A 17,675-nucleotide genomic window follows, 5' to 3' on the forward strand; every position below is an offset into this window, starting at 1 on the left:
CTCTTGCTTTGTTCAGGAGACACAGGTGCTTGAAGGAGGGCGGCAAGACTGTTGTGATTGTGAGTGAGGTCAAGTGAAGGTGAGTTCATGATACGTAGTGTTGCCTCAGGGTTCCTGTACCCGTTGTTTTCGAACGCTGACGTTAACTTCAGCGAAATAGTACAAGAATCATGGCTGGAATAATCAGCAGTAGCGGCAGTACGCTCACTATCTCTGCTGCATTGTCAAAGTGAATGTGAACGAGTAGCATTTTTTTCTGTGAATGTGTTCGTTCATCCAAGACAATTTGAACACATAGTAACAGACAAAGTGATACTTCAAAATTTTAGATAGAGTAAATAGCATATATGCAGCTGTCCTAGACAAGCATTTCAAAACATTTCCTTTTGCTAAGTAAAATGTGAAAATCTGTTCATTTAAAATGCGCTTATAATGGGAGTCAGGGGGCTGTTGTCAAACTCAAACACAGTTTTCTTTCACAATGTAATGCATTTCTAAGCAAAGTGGCATATTTTGGTCGGTTTAATGTAACACAAGACATATGGATTGCAAACGCATGGATACAAATCTAGAGTTTAGCTAGTGTTGCTAAGTTGACATACTTAAAATTGGTAGCTGTTTAAAGTTAGGAAAAACCTCATGTACCTTTGGCTTTTAAGTGTTTATCATAAATGAAAACTGTTTTTTTTTATGTTTTTGACATTTCATCAAAATCTATCCCAAGTTGACTGCTGTTTCAAGGTAATAAATTTTTGGTTACGCTGTCCATTATCACATGTGATGAGAGACAAGGTGCTAGTACAGTATGTAAAGATTATGCATGAGCTTTATTGGAGTGAATAAAATAATCATAATTTGAGTCCATAGCAGGAGTCAAAACAAACAGAGGGAAGATCAAACTAATTTAATCTGTAATCACTGTAAAACCACAGGTGAAAAACCATTATGAATGTAAAAAGAAAAAAAAAATCTCAGGTGAACACTATCCGCAAACAAACACACAACATGGTAGTGGAGGAGACTAAAAGATAAACCAAGAGCACATGACATAGTCAACAAAAGCACTGCTTATAATGCTAGGACCCATGAGATGCGTAGAGAGGCCAAATTCATGACATGAAGGTCAATGTAGCTTCAATTACATATAGAAAGGCTTTAGTTTTGGGCAGATTGGGAACTCTATGACGTTTGTTTTGGACTGTTCCATAAATTATGTGTGGGTTAAGTTTGATAAAATTGTCCATCATGCATAAGTGTGTTATTATTATTATTAATATTTCTTGATGTACGTCAGTGACGACCATTTCTTGGGGTGCTACACAAATTACTCAGTGTCAACTCAATATGAATTGATCCCTGGTGCAATTTTCATTTGTGAAGGTGAGACCTCAGTAATCACACACAGGTGCAGACTACAATAAGCAATCTGAGATCGTCTATGCAAGATGATCTCATTATGATCTCAGTTCAGGCTAACTCTATGTTCTCTGTCTTCAGTGTGAAAATGATTCGAACCTGAATCCAACCAAATTCAGGAAGTCAACCAGATATGCACTGCTTTTTGGGTTGAACAGAACATTTTTCTCTACTGTGGATTTGAGTTGAGATTTGACTACTGTCAAAATGTGGGTTCTGGAGATTTGGGATGACAAACTAAATGATAATCTATTCCCTTTTGCAATTCTTGTACTGTGTACTTTTGTTCTTTGAAATTTCTGCTCGCACTCAGTAAAGGTTTGTTTTTTCCTTCATCACTAATGAATGGAGGAGTTTTATCTATTTTTCGCTCTACACTCCCACTTTTGGTTTAATTATAAACAGTGAGAGAACAATTCAAACCAAACAACCCACAAGAATCAATTTCACTCTGACAATTTTCACTTATAAAGTGACTGGATATAACATCTTAAAAATAATTCACCATTTATCTTCTAATACTGTCTGTTTATTGAGCACTTAATTTTTTTAACTAGCATAATACTGTTTTTATTTATAGGACACTAGCAAGCTCTGTAAAAATGTTTTTTTTTTTCTATTTTACATATACACATATTCCCTTTTTTTAACATAATTATGGCAAATTACACTACTCCTATTCCTTATCTTCTCATGCAGATGTTTCTGTCAGTTACTCAGAATTGAGTTAACTAACAGATTGCGATTGTTAGTAATGTTAAGCTAAGAATGGAACAGATCCATCTGTGTGTGTATGTATGCATGTGTGCACGGTTAAGTAAACTGGGGAAGGGAAAACTCAATAGAGGGTTCTCTGTTTAACTATAACGTCATCTGAAGTGACAGTGGTCATAAAGTTACTTGACTGAAAAGCTCATGCTCTTCATAAATAGCACATTTCTTTGTTGCTAATGACGTCAACAATAAACACTGCAAGCTTTTCATGATGTTTTGAGCAAATATTCCGTATGTAGTGCATGTATAATTTGGAGAGTGTTATTTGCATAGAGGAATATATTGTGATTGCAGTATAATTTGTGGCATACCAGGATAACTTAGCATTGTTTTCTTGGCCCGACTCGCAATTTAACGTGAGCTTACAGTGATTCGCCTAAATGAGTCCATCTGATGTACTCTAGATAAGAGGGGCTACTGCAGCAGAATACAATACCCTAGAGTCCTAATCCGTTCCTCTGCCTTTAAAATGAAACGAGCTGCCTGGCTCATTTGATCTGAATGTGATATGGCTTGATTTGATTTGCTATCCAATACAATTCTCTCTCATATGTATATGATTGTGCTTTGGCACAAAGCCTTTATTATCTGTGCTATTATTTGTGATAGAGAGGAATGGACGTTTTGACAGTTTCTTCACCATCTGCAACATCTCCTTTGCGAGACATTTGAATTATGAGCGATTAGCCATTCCATCTTCAGAGAGCGCTCCCTAAAACACACACGCACAAACAAACACACACACACACACTTTCTTGGCAACAGACCGATAAAGGTCTTTTTTTTTTAAGGGCCGCTTCTTTCCAAAGGCTGGTGTCTAAAGTCTCCTGCAATGAATTTGTCATTAACACCTCATAAAAATGTTGGCAGTGCCACTTCTGTAATCTGCTTTGTGCTCTAGCACAATAATACAAATTACAAACAGATTTAGCTGGCATGAAACCCAAATTAGGGTTGTATTAAATGTACCAATCATATTATGCAGAAGGTAATTGCTTTCATTCATGTGAAGAGATGTCGCTGAGTATCACGAGAATATCAGGCAAATGGATGGACAAGGCAGCACAGATGGTGGACAAACCAAGGAAGATTTATTCACTTAATGAACTGCTGGTTCACATATGTAATTCTTCATAGGAGTCAAAGAACTGGGTGTAGTGTAAGATCTGATTGTTTTAGTTTAGAAGTTTCATAGAAAACCCGAAGGAAATAGAAACATGTTCTATTTGAACAACATACAGTATAATTATTATTATTATTATTATTATTATTATTATTATTATATATCTCAGAATGTACTACAATACATGCTTAAGCTTTCATAAAGAAACAGTTAATTTTTGCTTTTTTTTACAAACAAAAAATCATCCAAAAGTAGCCGAACAAGTCTTAAATGAAGCATATATTTATGTACTTATTTATTTATTTATTTATTTTATTCATTTATATGTTTAATTATTTGTTTTGCATTTCTTTTAACTTAAAGAAAAAACATTTCTTTGTTGAAGAGTGAGAAAGTGAGTAAGAAAGTGAGTTCTTAACAATGAGCCTAATGTTTGTAACACTTCATGTAAATAAAAGGACAAAATTTGCAGAGTGAAAGCCATAGTTGATTGAAACTATTAAGATCGCTTCATCACACGTACGCCATGACTGTTGCAGACGTTTGATCATGTATAGAGAGACCATGTCCCACTGGTACATCTTCAGCTCCATCCATTTGAGCAGACAGTTAGACACCTAATTGAAATTAGCGTCAGGTAAACAACCGGCTGTACTCTTGATGACAGCGAAAAAACAAACAGACTTTGGCTGGATGTACTGAGGGAAAGAGTGCGTGCAGACACCGCCTGTTAGATCATTTTAGAAACAGATGTGAAGCTCTCTTTACTCTCTACCAGCCAGTCTGCCCAGCTCTTCTCTCTCTCACCATGTCACAACACACCATCTCTCTTTTTGTTTCTTTTGTTCTCCTTACTTTTGTGTTTTTATTTTCTATGTATTCATTTCTGTAGGTACTGTGTAGATATTTCTTTAATTGTTCTCTCCATGCATCGAGACAAGCATCATCATCATCATTTTTTACACTGTACAGTTAGAAGTGTATGCTACAGCATATGGCTCCATGGCCTCTCTGATCACATAGAGGCTTATGTAGTTCATCTCTCTTTATCCTAGAGTGAGGACTTTTAGTGCATAAAAGAATAAAAAGAGTAAATCACAGTTAAGCTTTGAAACCAGCCCTGTGGGGTTGACATTTGACTTCAGTCAGGCTAAAACAGGAAACACTAATTACCATTTTAAACATAACTGTAAAACAAAAAAACAAATGCATCTCAATCTAAATCAAGATAACCTGTATGTACAGGGTTCTATCGTGCTATTAATAACATACTGAAATGTGACTGCACCAGTAATTCCATTCTGATTACAACAGTGGTCTATGGTTACTGTATATTACAGCCACTTTCTGAAGCAAATAAAGATGTGAAAGAAACAGACTCCTACACTCTGACAAGGTACGGTTGTGCTTTTTTGATAGTGTATATACAGTATAACTTCACTATGAGAGATTACGGCAAAACTGGTGTTTTAGATGTTCAAGCTGTAAGTGAGGTTGAGAGGCCACGTCTCACTGGGAAAATAAGTCTAAAGCTGCCATCTAAATTATTAAACACAGCAAGATCAACGAAGTGTGCTATAAGTAACCGACATGCCAATGGTCTATTATAAAAATGTCTTCCTCTATATCTCTTCTTAGTTGTTCATAGTGTCAAAGAATATATTTTTATGTATATACACAAGAAAATTAATGTCAGAAAACAAAATACAAAATCATTCAAAAGTGGAATGTTATCTGAATTTGTTTTCTAAAGTGTTTGAAGATCCAATCATGAGTAAAGTGTATATTGTTTTAAAGAACCAATAAAAACTAATAGAATGGTCTAAGATTGCTTAGTGAAATTTAACATGTAGCCTAATTTACTACATCACCCCATGCATTAAGTAACACATAAGAACACATTCCACTTTAACATCTCCCCATAGCCTCTCAGCAGCACAGACAATTGGCTCATTAGTCAATCATATTCTATTCCATCATTACATGGCGAGAGCTACAGGTTTAAAAAAACTTCCTGATATAACATGAGGAAGAGAGTCTGCCTTTATTGTGCAAAATCTTTCACATTAATATTGTGATGTGTCTTTCACAATATTCATTTCAGGAAAGAGCTGTAATAAATACGGCAATACTGCCTCAGTGTATCCTTCAAATTAGGGAACATTTTCTTTAAAAGGGAGCATATCAAATAATAAAAAATAACACTATTATATTTAGATTGTGCTTAATTACTCACTCACTCATCTTCTATACCGCATAATCCTGTATTCAGGGTCTCGAGGAGCCTATCCCAGGAGGCTTATGGCATGAGGCAGGCTACACCCTGGACAGATCAACTGCCAATCCATCGCACCCTGGACAGATTGGACAGATGCCAATTTATCGCAGGGCACACATACATACACACTCACACACTATGGGCAAGTTGGGAACGCCAGTTAGCCTAACCTGCATATCTTTGGACTGTGGGAAGAAACCGGAGTACCTGGAGGAAACCCACCAAGCACGGGGAGAACATGCAAACTCCATGCACACAGAGGCGGGAATCGAGCCTGCCCGGGAATCAAACCTGGACCCTGGAGGTGCCAGGCGACACTGCTAACCACTACACCACCATGCCGCCTGTGCTTAATTGATGATTTTATGATAATAATAATATTAATAAGTGAATAAGCACAAATTTGGAAATACTGTAAGCACAAGCACAAAACTGTCTTTATGATTACAGCAGCAGCTCTTAAAATATATGGCTCCACTGTATTTTTAGGGAAAAGCAAATCTTAAGGGTATCCATGTGGAACCATCCACAGCAGGGGAAAGTGAGTCATAAGTGCAGAGGCTCTAAGCAGAAAAAGTATCACGATGAATCAGGCAGTCCAAAGGGCAAAATGAGCTACAGCTTTAGAAGAATCAGGTTCCAGCATCACATCCGGCATGAGAACATATACAGCTCAGTGGAGACAGAGAGAGAGAGAGAGAGAGTGTGTTATGGATTATTAGACATGCTCTTGCCCTGCAGTGGCTTAAAAGGGTGTGTATTGTGATCAGAGTGCAAGCAGAGACTCCAGCTATCACAGCATTACCGAAAGGTTGAGCCAAAATGTAACATTTTGGGGGGGTTTTATGTGTTTGCAGACACAAGGTTAATAATGTGCTGCAATTTAGCTAAGTGTAGATAATTCTTTATCCGTTTGCCACAGTAACATAAGACTAAAATAAAGGGTCACTGTTTTAAATGGTTGTAGCAGGAGCATTGCTTAAAACTTTTTTTCCTGCCAAAGAGTAAATAATTGATCAAGTGTCTTTGACTGTAAAGTGGACATTGTAGGTTTGTTTTGTTTGCTTTGAAATGTGGAGCATGAGGAATTCCTTTGAGTCATTAATTATATATATATATATATATATATATATATATATATATATATATTTTTTTTTTTTTTTTTTTTTTTTGTCATAAAACCATTGGTGCCAACTGATTGTCAGTACAGTGATATACATTTTTTTGTCCATTGCACCTGTCTAATGCTATTAAAGACGTTTTGTAAAATCTATCCAGATTCATTGTTAAGTTAGTAAATCTTTCCTCCCCTTTTATTAGCACCTCCATAATTTTCTCTTTGGACATTCCTGTCACTTCCACCAGGAAGAATTTAACTTACTTCAGCATTAATATTAGGTGGGGGAGGCTATTTGTAATTTAACAGGGCAGATGAAAGAGCTTTGCTAAGCAGAGCATGAATTTTCTTTTCCGTTTGCTTCATTTTTTTTAATCACTTAATTACTAGTCTTCTGTGATTTCTGTTTCACCTCTTGGCAGTGTGCTCTTATTCATCTCAACATTGTACAAGCCTAAGGAATATCAGAGGTTCCCAGACGTGAGTGACACAAATCCAGATAAATGATGCATCTCTGACTGTTGGAGAAACATAGCATTAGTTAAACCACAGCGGCTGCAGGACAACCGCTTTCTGTCCCATTAATCTAAACTACATTCTATTAAATTTAGTATCATTGGCAATCACAGTACACCACAATCCTTCAGGAATATATATTTCTCCATACTGGCCCTTTTATGAAATTCTCCAACTATTGTTTCATTTGTGCACATGTCAGAGCTATCATAAGGTATATAGCACGAAATAGCAGAGTGCTGCACTGTAAACCCTAATGCTCAATGTAATTAAACATATTGATTACTGTTAACTTAAATAATTACAATTAGTTCAAATTAATAGACCTTAATGAGTATTTAGAGCTTTTTGGTATTTTTGAGTTTGTAGAAATGACACTTTTCAAGTTAGCTGAACAAATTTGACTCAGTGGTAGGTGTTTCGCCTGCCTGCCTGGGTTCGATTCCCAACAACTGGATGAAGTGCCTGTCCCAAGCCCAGATAAAATAGGATGATTGTGTCAGGAGGTGCATCTGGTGTAGATCCTGTGCCAAGCTTGTGTGCGGGCCGGATTGCATGCTGTAGCGACCCATTGCAGCCGAAAGACCAATAACAATTTATTTGATTTGCAACAACTAAAAAAAATTAGTTAGGATACTTAATAATGCAAGTAAAGAACGATTAATATGAATGAGTACAACAAATTCAAAAAAATATAGTTCCGTTAACTTTAAACTGGAAACATCATTACTACAACTGATTACCTTAATTTTTTTATTTTTTGCCAACTTATTCAGGTTTACAATGTTAATGTAATAGACTATTACAGTATATTCAGTCTGACTAACTCAGTCATGCTGCTCTGAAATACCTAAAATTATCCAACAGCTAACTGGTTAAAACTAAATCCTGCAAGTGGCATAACAGAGCATTAGTAAGGAACACCTGTTATGTAGAATGTTTAATTTTAGTGTACATTTAGTTCTGTAGTCATTTTCTTTTTTACTTGGTCAAAGAAGTAGGATTTAAAATACAACAGGTATCTAATATAAACCTCATTGTGAAGTGCCTTTTTTCTTCATTATGCATGTTCAGAATGTACTTTACAAGTACACTTATCAGTCTTGAAAGTGTGATAAATTACTCTTTGTAGTAGTAAGAAATTGTGTCTTTTCAGATGCAGAACAAGATGCTGCCTTTTATTTATATTAAAACTACATCCATAGACTGTACATAACTCACTTACTCTCACATTCATTCACCACTTATCTTGGTCAGGCTTGTAGACTGAAGTAATGACTATTTATGTATATAATGTGCTCAATCAAATAAAAAAAATGTTTGGTAATAACAGAATATTTCAACAATTAATTCATAAGAAAATACTGTTTTATAACTGTTTTTCACACATTTAATATATACTGTAGATATACCATAATGTTTGAAATGCACTCATGTATAGTAAAGGAATACTTTATTTCAGGCAGGCAGGCCCTGCTTAAATCTTGATTTCTGATAAATCATCAAATCTAGGGTCATGATTACAATTTATGTTATAATAAGACTTAAAATATGATACACTATTTTTTACAGATCAACCTGAGTTCCCCAACCCCATTATCTCATACTGCAGGTGAAAAGTTTTCGACAAGGAGTGACAGATTTTGAATTAATCCTTGTATCAGGGATAGAAGAGTTTAGATTTTTACACATCTTGACATACATTATCAGGCTAACCCATAAACTCTTGTTTTGGAAATGACCCCTGTTTAAATTTTCAGTCTTAGTGGAAACTAAAGTTTGATAGGTTTGACATGATCTAATCAAATCAACCTGTACCAACACAAGGGGATAGCTTTTCAAAAAATTCTATGAGTAAATAAGAAAACGTACAAATACTAACCCACCTTCAATGATTTTTACAAATCATTATCATTTTTACAAACGTTTTTGAGACTCAAAAACCTGGGTTTTATTTTTCAGATAATAATAATATGTTTTGGGAAACATTCAATATACTGGGTGACTTTTGTAATTAAGTTGTAATAAAATAATATAATACAATCAATCCAAGTGCTTATTCAGTTAGTTTTTTTTTTCTTTTAATCATATTTCATACAGTACGTATTTCATTATTCAGTTTGTTTATTCTTTTAATCGTATTTCATACACAGCACACATCAGCATTTTTTATTTTTTTATCCAGGACCTTGTTGTAATGGTTTTAAGTTAAATTAGATGCAGAATCCTTCCTGGCACATGTTACTACTGAACAGCTGACAACTCTTTATTGGAGTTGTGCATGTCCAGATTCTGTGTATACTGTACGTAATGATTTCTATAGCTCTGCAACTTACAGTATTATATAATGCCACATTTAATAGATTCTTAATGTTTTAGATAGATTTTCAATTAGATAAGTATTTCTGCTCAGCCTATTATTTGCTTGGCTATAAACAGTATAGCCAATATTGGCTTGTGTGTACTTTATTTTATGGAATAAAAAAATACTAAAAGAAATGAATATTGAATTTTTGTACATCACAACAAATTATTTTCATCACAAAAGCCATTAAAATACATGGCTTTTAGTGATGTTAAAATGTGAATTATGACTTGCAAGGTAAACATAGTCACTCAAAGTTCATGACCCTTAAAAACTGAGGAACAGGAATATGAAGTGCTGTGTATGGTAGCATATTATAATGCATTTTTTGCTGTTGTTTGCCTCGAAGTGAGAGGAGTTTCTGAGTTGATGAAAAAGCCCGACATTTAGCACAGTAAACACATTCATCATCAGAGACAGATAATTATCTCTTTAATTCCAGAGCAGTGTGAGGCCTCCCGTGCTGGTTGTCATAGACATTAGAGTGTAGATAGGGAAGAATGTGAATAGTCTTGAATGAAAATGTGCTGCTTGTTGCTTTCTGTTTTCTCAAATAACCTTGGTCACTGGAGTTGTCATTGGCACTTTTCATTTGGTGAAACAAAAATAAATAAATACAAAACCACAGCATCAACTAGAGTAAGAAATAAGATGAATTAGAGAGAAAGAGTTTTACCCAAGAGAAGCAGCAATCATGTAGTTTCTCTTTCCCTCTTACCTATGATCTTGATCTCTCTCCTTTTGTCTTTCTCTCACTGTCTGTCTATCTGGGTAAGGACTTTGATTGTAGTTGTTTGTGCCATGAAAGCTAACAGCAGCCACCATTAGGTAAGCAACAAGTGGCAGAAACTAGTACTAATACTGACTAGTACTATCCCACACTTGCTGCCCCATACTTCAAGGAGAATTGGCCCCAAATTAATCTTTCTTATTATAATACCAATAATAAAAAAAAAAAAAATCCTCTGGTTTTTCCCTCTTACAACACATTTGTGAACACATCTTCTAACACATGTTAGGAGTTTTATCTCATTACAGTGACGTCAAAGCGGTCTGCAGAAAGCTTGCTGACTAACGGTCTTAGAATGTCTATGACTCAACATGCCACCTGCCTCCTGGTCCCACCATGCTGCAGCTTTAATTTTTCACAGCCTTTGTTTAATTAACTGCAGAGTCATTAAGAGTTACACATGCCAGCAAGGACATACCATGAATCCTGAAAAATGGAAATGGACAGTTTTAAGTATAAAAACTGAAATTAAAATTAAGCATAATATTATGAAAATAATTAAGTCATTATTAATTATTTATTAATATAATTTCTGCAAACCCATGTTTGTTGTTTTTTTTTCATATGAAAAATTGTCTTGAGAATTGTCTAGAAATTTAGCTTGAATAATATTTTTGTAGTAAAATGTGCATAAAAATAATAGGCTCAAGTGTATTTTATTCAGTCAAAAACAGTGAAAGGGCACTTCATTTTGTTAAACTAGTATTACCCTTGGAGGCATTAGTCACTGAACTTTAGTTACTAATAATGTTCTGCTGTTTGTTGCGTAAAAGTGATTAAGAAAGAAAAGCTGCATTGGTTGATTTTCTTTTATATGAGTAAAGTGAACTGAGATCTTTGAGATAGCATTTAATGTGCATTTGGTGAAAATGTAATATACAGTAATGGGGTTTCAGTGCACTTTTTTAGATATATTGTTATTTATGATTATGATCCTAATGAAATATTGTATTTAATAACTATATTGTTGTTGTCATTAGTAACACTGAGTTTTTCTGACAGTAAAACTACCCAAATCACTGTTTTTCATTCACTATAATATGTGTGCTAAATAGACATGTGAATTCAGCACCATGGAGAGTGACTTGATGTTTTATTTGCCATAATAGCCTACATTTCATTGTCATGTATTGCCATGTAGATCCTTAAAGTTTAAAAAAATAAAAATAAGGTTTTATTATAAGTTGTAAAATTTCTTGAGCTAATTTCCACATCTTAATATAATCAGTGGTTTCAATACTCTAAGGGTTTTAACCTTTAAACTGCTTATAACTGTTTTGTCTTGAAACAGAACAATTTTAGTGGTGTTACAAGTTACTTTTTAAAAATGTGCTATCGAGAATGATGAACTGAATTTTTTACAGTCCAATGGGGAAACAGAAATGTAAATTTCCCCCTGAATGTTAGAATCTTGACAAGCCAAATCCATTGAGAGGATATCCTTTATTCAGTATCCATGGGAAGATTTTATTTAGTATGCACACTGAATGTGCACATTAATTTAGTTAGAAATTGAGGCTAGCTGGGTGTTTACAAGGACTGCCATTAAGAATCTTGGAACTGAAACCTAATAAGGCTCTCAACACATAAAGTGGTATTGTCCGTCCATGTTACTGCCAAAACATGCATTTTACTTTGCATCCCATAATTTCTACAACATAATGTCACCCATTTTTTTACCTGGTTCACATTAATCATGCAGTAACTAAGCTTGGAGATCATCTACCCACTTACTCTATATGGTTAGATGCAAACCATGGCGAGCTTGCTTAAGTGAGTAGATGTACTCTGTCTGCTGTTGGTGAGCCACTCCTAATTGATAAACTTCCTGCTGTCATGATAATACAAGCATCATACAGAAGCAAGAGCCTATGCTGTGCATTATGTGATCGCAGCATGCACAGGGCTGGAGAGGTTAGATAAGTAGAGATGACCATAAGCCAAGTATCACATTAAATGTTGTTTTAACAGGTTTGACTGATGCCACAGGCTTATGTCTGCCCCTGTGGATGTTTAGAGCTGCAGTAATGCTATGTTATGCCCAAAATTCCAAAGAGTATAGCTACAGATTTTCTAGCGGGATGTCTCTGTTTCTTATACTCTGCTACACATAAAAAGCACAATGTAGTTTTCTTTCACCCACTCATTTACCTCTAAGCCTCCACAGTGCATTCACAGAACACAGGGAAGTGGATGGCAGTGTGGGAGCATTCATGTGACGCTGAGTGCTGGAAGTCATGCTTTTGTGCCAGATCTCTGCCTCCTGGGAAACATGGCTTCTCAGGAAATGAGACAAGCCAAACAGCTATGTTAATACTCATCCCAGCCCCCCTTCCCTAATGCTGGGTGCATGCCACTGGACATTTGCCTCTGTTTCCAGGGGAATCATGGCCTGGTATTTTCAATAAAATAGTGTTCATGGCTGAATGGGTTTAGCACTACTTAGCTTAGTAAGTGCTGGCTTGTTTCCTCTTTAGGTACAGTGAATATTCAAATACCATGAGTTATGTCCGAAGGCTCACCTTCTTACTGACCATAAAGTAATTTTACTGATCACTGAGTCATTTTATTTTTGAAACCATTGTGCTAAAAAATCGTGGGATTTCTTTTTTTTTCTTACACCACACCATTCTTTTCATTTCAAATATAAACACAGCTGGATAATACAGATGGGTTCTACTAATTTCCACACATACTGGGAAAAAGAGAAGGAAAATAGAGCTTTTATCAAACGCTGATTAATCCAGAATAGAATCCCACATGGTGTGTGATTGCAGTGGTTCCTCAGTCCTTACAGTTGTTTTGGCAGCATGCTTCCATGTACTTAAATGCCGTCTGTTGTCCCTCCTCTATATTCACCACTAGAATAGCCTCAATTACATGCACCATAGTTTGTTACCCATTGTATCCAGTATATGCTACTGGAATTATTGAATTGTCAGTGGGAGTGGTGACACAGACATGAAGAGCCAGCACATTTGCTTTTAGTTTAATGATTCACCAAGATTTAGGCTATTGATCATTTTGCCAAGCTGCAAATGCAGTGTGGTAATGATTGACTGCAGGTGTTCATTTTTTTGTTTAATTAATTGCTTTATAATTGGATAAAAAATCAGCCGCACAAGTGAAATACGGGAGAGTGGCATTTCGTGAAAAGTAGCTGCCTCAAATGAAATAGGTTTTTGTTATAAGCAACAAAGGTGTTGCAAAATTCTTTTGCTATGATATACCATATTGTCTGTCAAATTATGTTATTGTAATCTGTAATATTTATCTATGTCTATGTAAAATATTTATTTTAAGCTATTAAATTCAAGGTTTTGTCCTTTATTTTAAAATTATTTAATTTACATGTTTTTTGTATGCTCTTATCCTACAGATTTGTCAAGGCCTAAACAATCATCAACATCAGTGAATCAAAGCAGATTCTCTTCCTAAACAAGAAGAAGCTCTTATTCATCATTTGTAGGAGACAGTTAACTTCCAGACAGGGGGGCAAAAGAAACCGAGCTTGATGTTTAGCACTTATTTTCATTGGAGAGAGTTAATGACCATGTTATCCAAAGTCTTGAGGACCTGTCGATTTTCGCTCCAGCTCCTCCCCCTCTTATTGCTGTTAAGGCTGGGTGTTCTCAGCGCTGCACCCTCTGGCCCAGAGTCAGACACCTGCTCTACACTAGTACAGAACCGTTTCTTTGGTTTCTTTTTCTCCTCATTTGCCTTTCCCAGTGCCCCTTGCTCCTGGACACTGCAGAATCCAGACCCAAGGCGCTACACCATTTTCATCAAAGTCACCAAGCCTACAGAAGACTGTGTGCCCCAGCAGTACCGCACTTTCCAATACGACTCCTTTATGGAGACCACACGTACTTACTTCGGCATGGAAAGCTTTGATGTAGTAATGAAGCTGTGTGATGCCTCCACTCACATGGCCTTTTTAGAAGCAGGGAAGCAATTCTTGCAGATTCGGAAAGGACTAGCAAGCGGTGGTTCAGGTCAAGACGAGGGGAATGGAGAGTTTAAGGTGGAGTACCTGGTGGTGGGCAAGCGGAACCCCAGCATGGCAGCCTGCCAAATGCTGTGCCAATGGTTGGAGGACTGCTTGACTTATAGCACTTCCAACCGGCCCTGTGGCATCATGCAGATTCCTTGCCAGTGCGGGTATGCTCCACTGCAAGAAAATAACGGATGCTACAGAGATGGAGTCTACCTAGAGAACTGTTATTCCACTGTGAAAGGAGCACCATCTGACACAGATACCAGTGGTGAGTTAGTAGCTAATAGCTGCAGTTTATTTTCATTACCATGGCATTGTTGTCATTAGAAAATAACTGCACATTAATTTCACTTATATTGCACCTCATTTTTCCAGTTGAAACATGTTCATAAAATGAAGAGAGTTTGTAGGTTTACTTAATAAACTGTCAGAACATTACAGTGAATCAACTTGTTTGTCCCATATACCTACTGTATATACCCTATTAGTAGAATGTGTTTGATTATACACCAAATACAGAAAGGTGAATTGGCTAAAAGTACAATATTGCCAAATACTGTATCTTCCTACAGTAGATGTTGTGATCAGAATGTGAACATTATGCTGAAGATGTGATGTGTCGCAGTTTAATTCGACCCTATGATATCATGCCTAAAATTAATTAGTTAGTGCTTTTGGTTCATGACAAATTGACAATGTATCAAAACACCCAAATAAATCCCTACTTACTGTATTTGGAGCCTTAGAAATCTGTCGAGATGCTCACAGAAAACACTAAACACAGGCTTTCTGCTTGTGCTCATTTTAAAATTGCAGGCTTCTTTGATATCAAAGCCACAAAGGTTAATAGTGGCATAATTATCAAACTGTATTTTCTAGCTCTACATTGCATCCCCTAAGCCAAGCAGAATTTTATACAGTCACTCAATAACTGCTGTAATTTTGCCAGTGAGTATACACTTGTACTACAAAATCCAAAATTTTACCACAAGATTTTCCCACAAATTTTCATTCAAAGCATCAACATACAAAGAAAGTATTAGAATAAACATTGAACATAAAAATAAATAAAATAAAGGTTTAGTATCTTGAATATTCTCAAGTTGTAATACGAATCAACAACTCTATTTGTGCGATAGATTATGCTTTCTGTGTGAGTTATCCTTTACATTTATACGCATGTATGTACAGAAGACACTGCTGGACTTCATCTAACATGGTTTGTCAGGTTTTATACAAAATTGTAAAGTCCATTCTGACACTATATAAAAAGAACCTTACCAGACAATATGAAATTCATAGAAATATTTCTATGATTATATTTCTTAATTAAGTTATTACTGATAATATAATTTTCAATGAACAAAATGTTAGCAATAATTTAACAAAAAAAATGCATTTTTATTTGTGGGCTCAAACCTTTGAACCACGATGCAAATTATACATGTAAGTTTTCCTACATACAACCAACAGTATTATCAATGTGCAATGTCAAATGAAACATAGTCTAAGTACAGTATACTAGGTATTGTTTCCTATTATTTGTTTAAAGTGTATACAATAATTGGTGTAAGGTGAACAGAGTAAAAAAAAAAAGAACAAGTGGAGGGCAGAAATAGTGGTTTTATATTTCGGCTGATGTGTCATGGCTGGGTGACCTTGGCTGCTTGGCGCCACATGCTGCCTGTGGAGGGCTCAGCTGGGGATATCAGGTGGACTTGTGGGAGCATCTCTTTGGCAGGCAGAGTCACAGACTGATATGGGATAGGGATGGTGTTGCACTGAGGGATTTGGGGAAGGGAAGGAAAAGCTGGTCACTGAATCTTTTGCTATGCTCTGATTTCTCCTAAGCGAGTGGATGCCGGTTGGAAACTCAATCCTTTATTGATACTGATGCCAGAACCATAGCGGTTTGCTGCCCTCTATGACCTCATAAAGTGGTTTGTCATTTAATCTCCTGCTTTTTCTTAGTTCTTCGCCTGTGTAGATGATTTTTTAAGTCAAACTTCTGAGGAAAATTTGTCTTTTTTGTTGTGTATATGAAAGATAAATTATATGTATTTAAAATTGAGAAGGTCGCTTGGTTGGACGGATGGATGGATGGATGGATGGATGGGTGAAGGGATGTCATCTGCGTTAGGTAGAGAGATACAGAGAAAGGAAGATAAAGCAAATAAATAATTGATTAATGTGGCATAAAGGTCCATTTTTTGAAGAAGAGAGCTAAGAGAGAGACAAGCAAGAAAAGAAATAACAAATGACTTATGGCAGACAGGTGGTTTATCAGTACAGTGCAACCCCCTTGGCTCTGTCTCTCTGCGCTAGCCCACAAGAGAATTAATGGAACACTGTCTATCTCACGCTGCCCCAATCAACCAAGGCCGAACTAAACCCTCCAGCAAAAATGGTTGGCTCAAGGAAGAAAAAAAAGGTTAGATTAGGGCATGCGCAAGCGTTTTCCTCGTTAAAATGCTAAAGGCATGTCTGTTGTTTGAGTGTGACCCATTGCTCAGAGGCGTCATAGAGGACGGGGAGACTCATTACACACTCAATAGCTCAGAGCAGAAACAGATTATTGCCTGTGCTGAAGAGACTGATTGGAGAAAAACTGAGTTTGCAGGGTTGAGGGTGGCTATGGAGGAATAAAGTGCATATTTGGAAGAGGTGATGTTAGTCCTTCTTCTGTATTCTGGTCAAATGTTCTGTAGAGGTTCAAGTAAAGTAAGATAAATGTGCATTGTGTTAATGTCTTTGCCAGCTAGCGTAAACCTGGTTCAGCTTAATACCAATGAGCTCTGCAAAAGAGAGAGAGAGAGAGAGAGAGCGAGAGAAAGGCCCTAAAAAAAACTAAGCATCTGAATTCCTAAGCTATGAATCCTCAAGCTATTGTACACTTTGCCATCTCTCTCTCTATCTCTCTCTCGCTCTCTCACACATTCAAACATGCAGAAAAATCTGGACAGATATAGTGTAGGTGTCTGAAAACGGTTGTGCGGGCACCACTCAGTGTGGAGGTGTGTTGTGGGACCATTTGGCCACCTGGGGCATTCTTCTTTAGCACACAGCGAAGACAGCTCAACTGCCTGTCTTCAATGAGTGATGAACACAGTGCTTATCTCAGTTAGATGAACAGCTCCTCTCTCTTTCTCTCTCTCTCTTTATCTCACTCTTTCTTTCTCTCAGAGGGACGATGCCTTATTGCTTACTTTCTATCTCACTGGCCTTCCTCACACCCCTGGGGCTCATTAAAAATTCATGTTTTAATTAAGCAATTTTACTGCTGTTTCTTTGCATCTGAT

The 17,675-nt window shown here is 36.4% G+C and overlaps 1 protein-coding gene across 4 annotated transcripts in view; it reads left to right on the forward strand.

The window, feature by feature from the left end:
• Window positions 1-17,675, forward strand: part of adgrb1a (adhesion G protein-coupled receptor B1a) — a 99,107-nt gene that overhangs the window by 12,214 nt on the left and 69,218 nt on the right. For all 4 annotated transcript variants that reach the window (XM_053494580.1, XM_053494582.1, XM_053494581.1 and 1 more), the window contains exon 2: window positions 13,759-14,644. In XM_053494580.1, the coding sequence (XP_053350555.1) occupies window positions 13,894-14,644 (751 nt within the window). In that variant the 5' untranslated portion in view covers window positions 13,759-13,893. The remainder of the gene's footprint in view (window positions 1-13,758; window positions 14,645-17,675) is intronic.

This window comes from Clarias gariepinus, chromosome 4 (genome assembly GCF_024256425.1).
Source record: "Clarias gariepinus isolate MV-2021 ecotype Netherlands chromosome 4, CGAR_prim_01v2, whole genome shotgun sequence".
NCBI lineage: Eukaryota > Metazoa > Chordata > Actinopteri > Siluriformes > Clariidae > Clarias > Clarias gariepinus.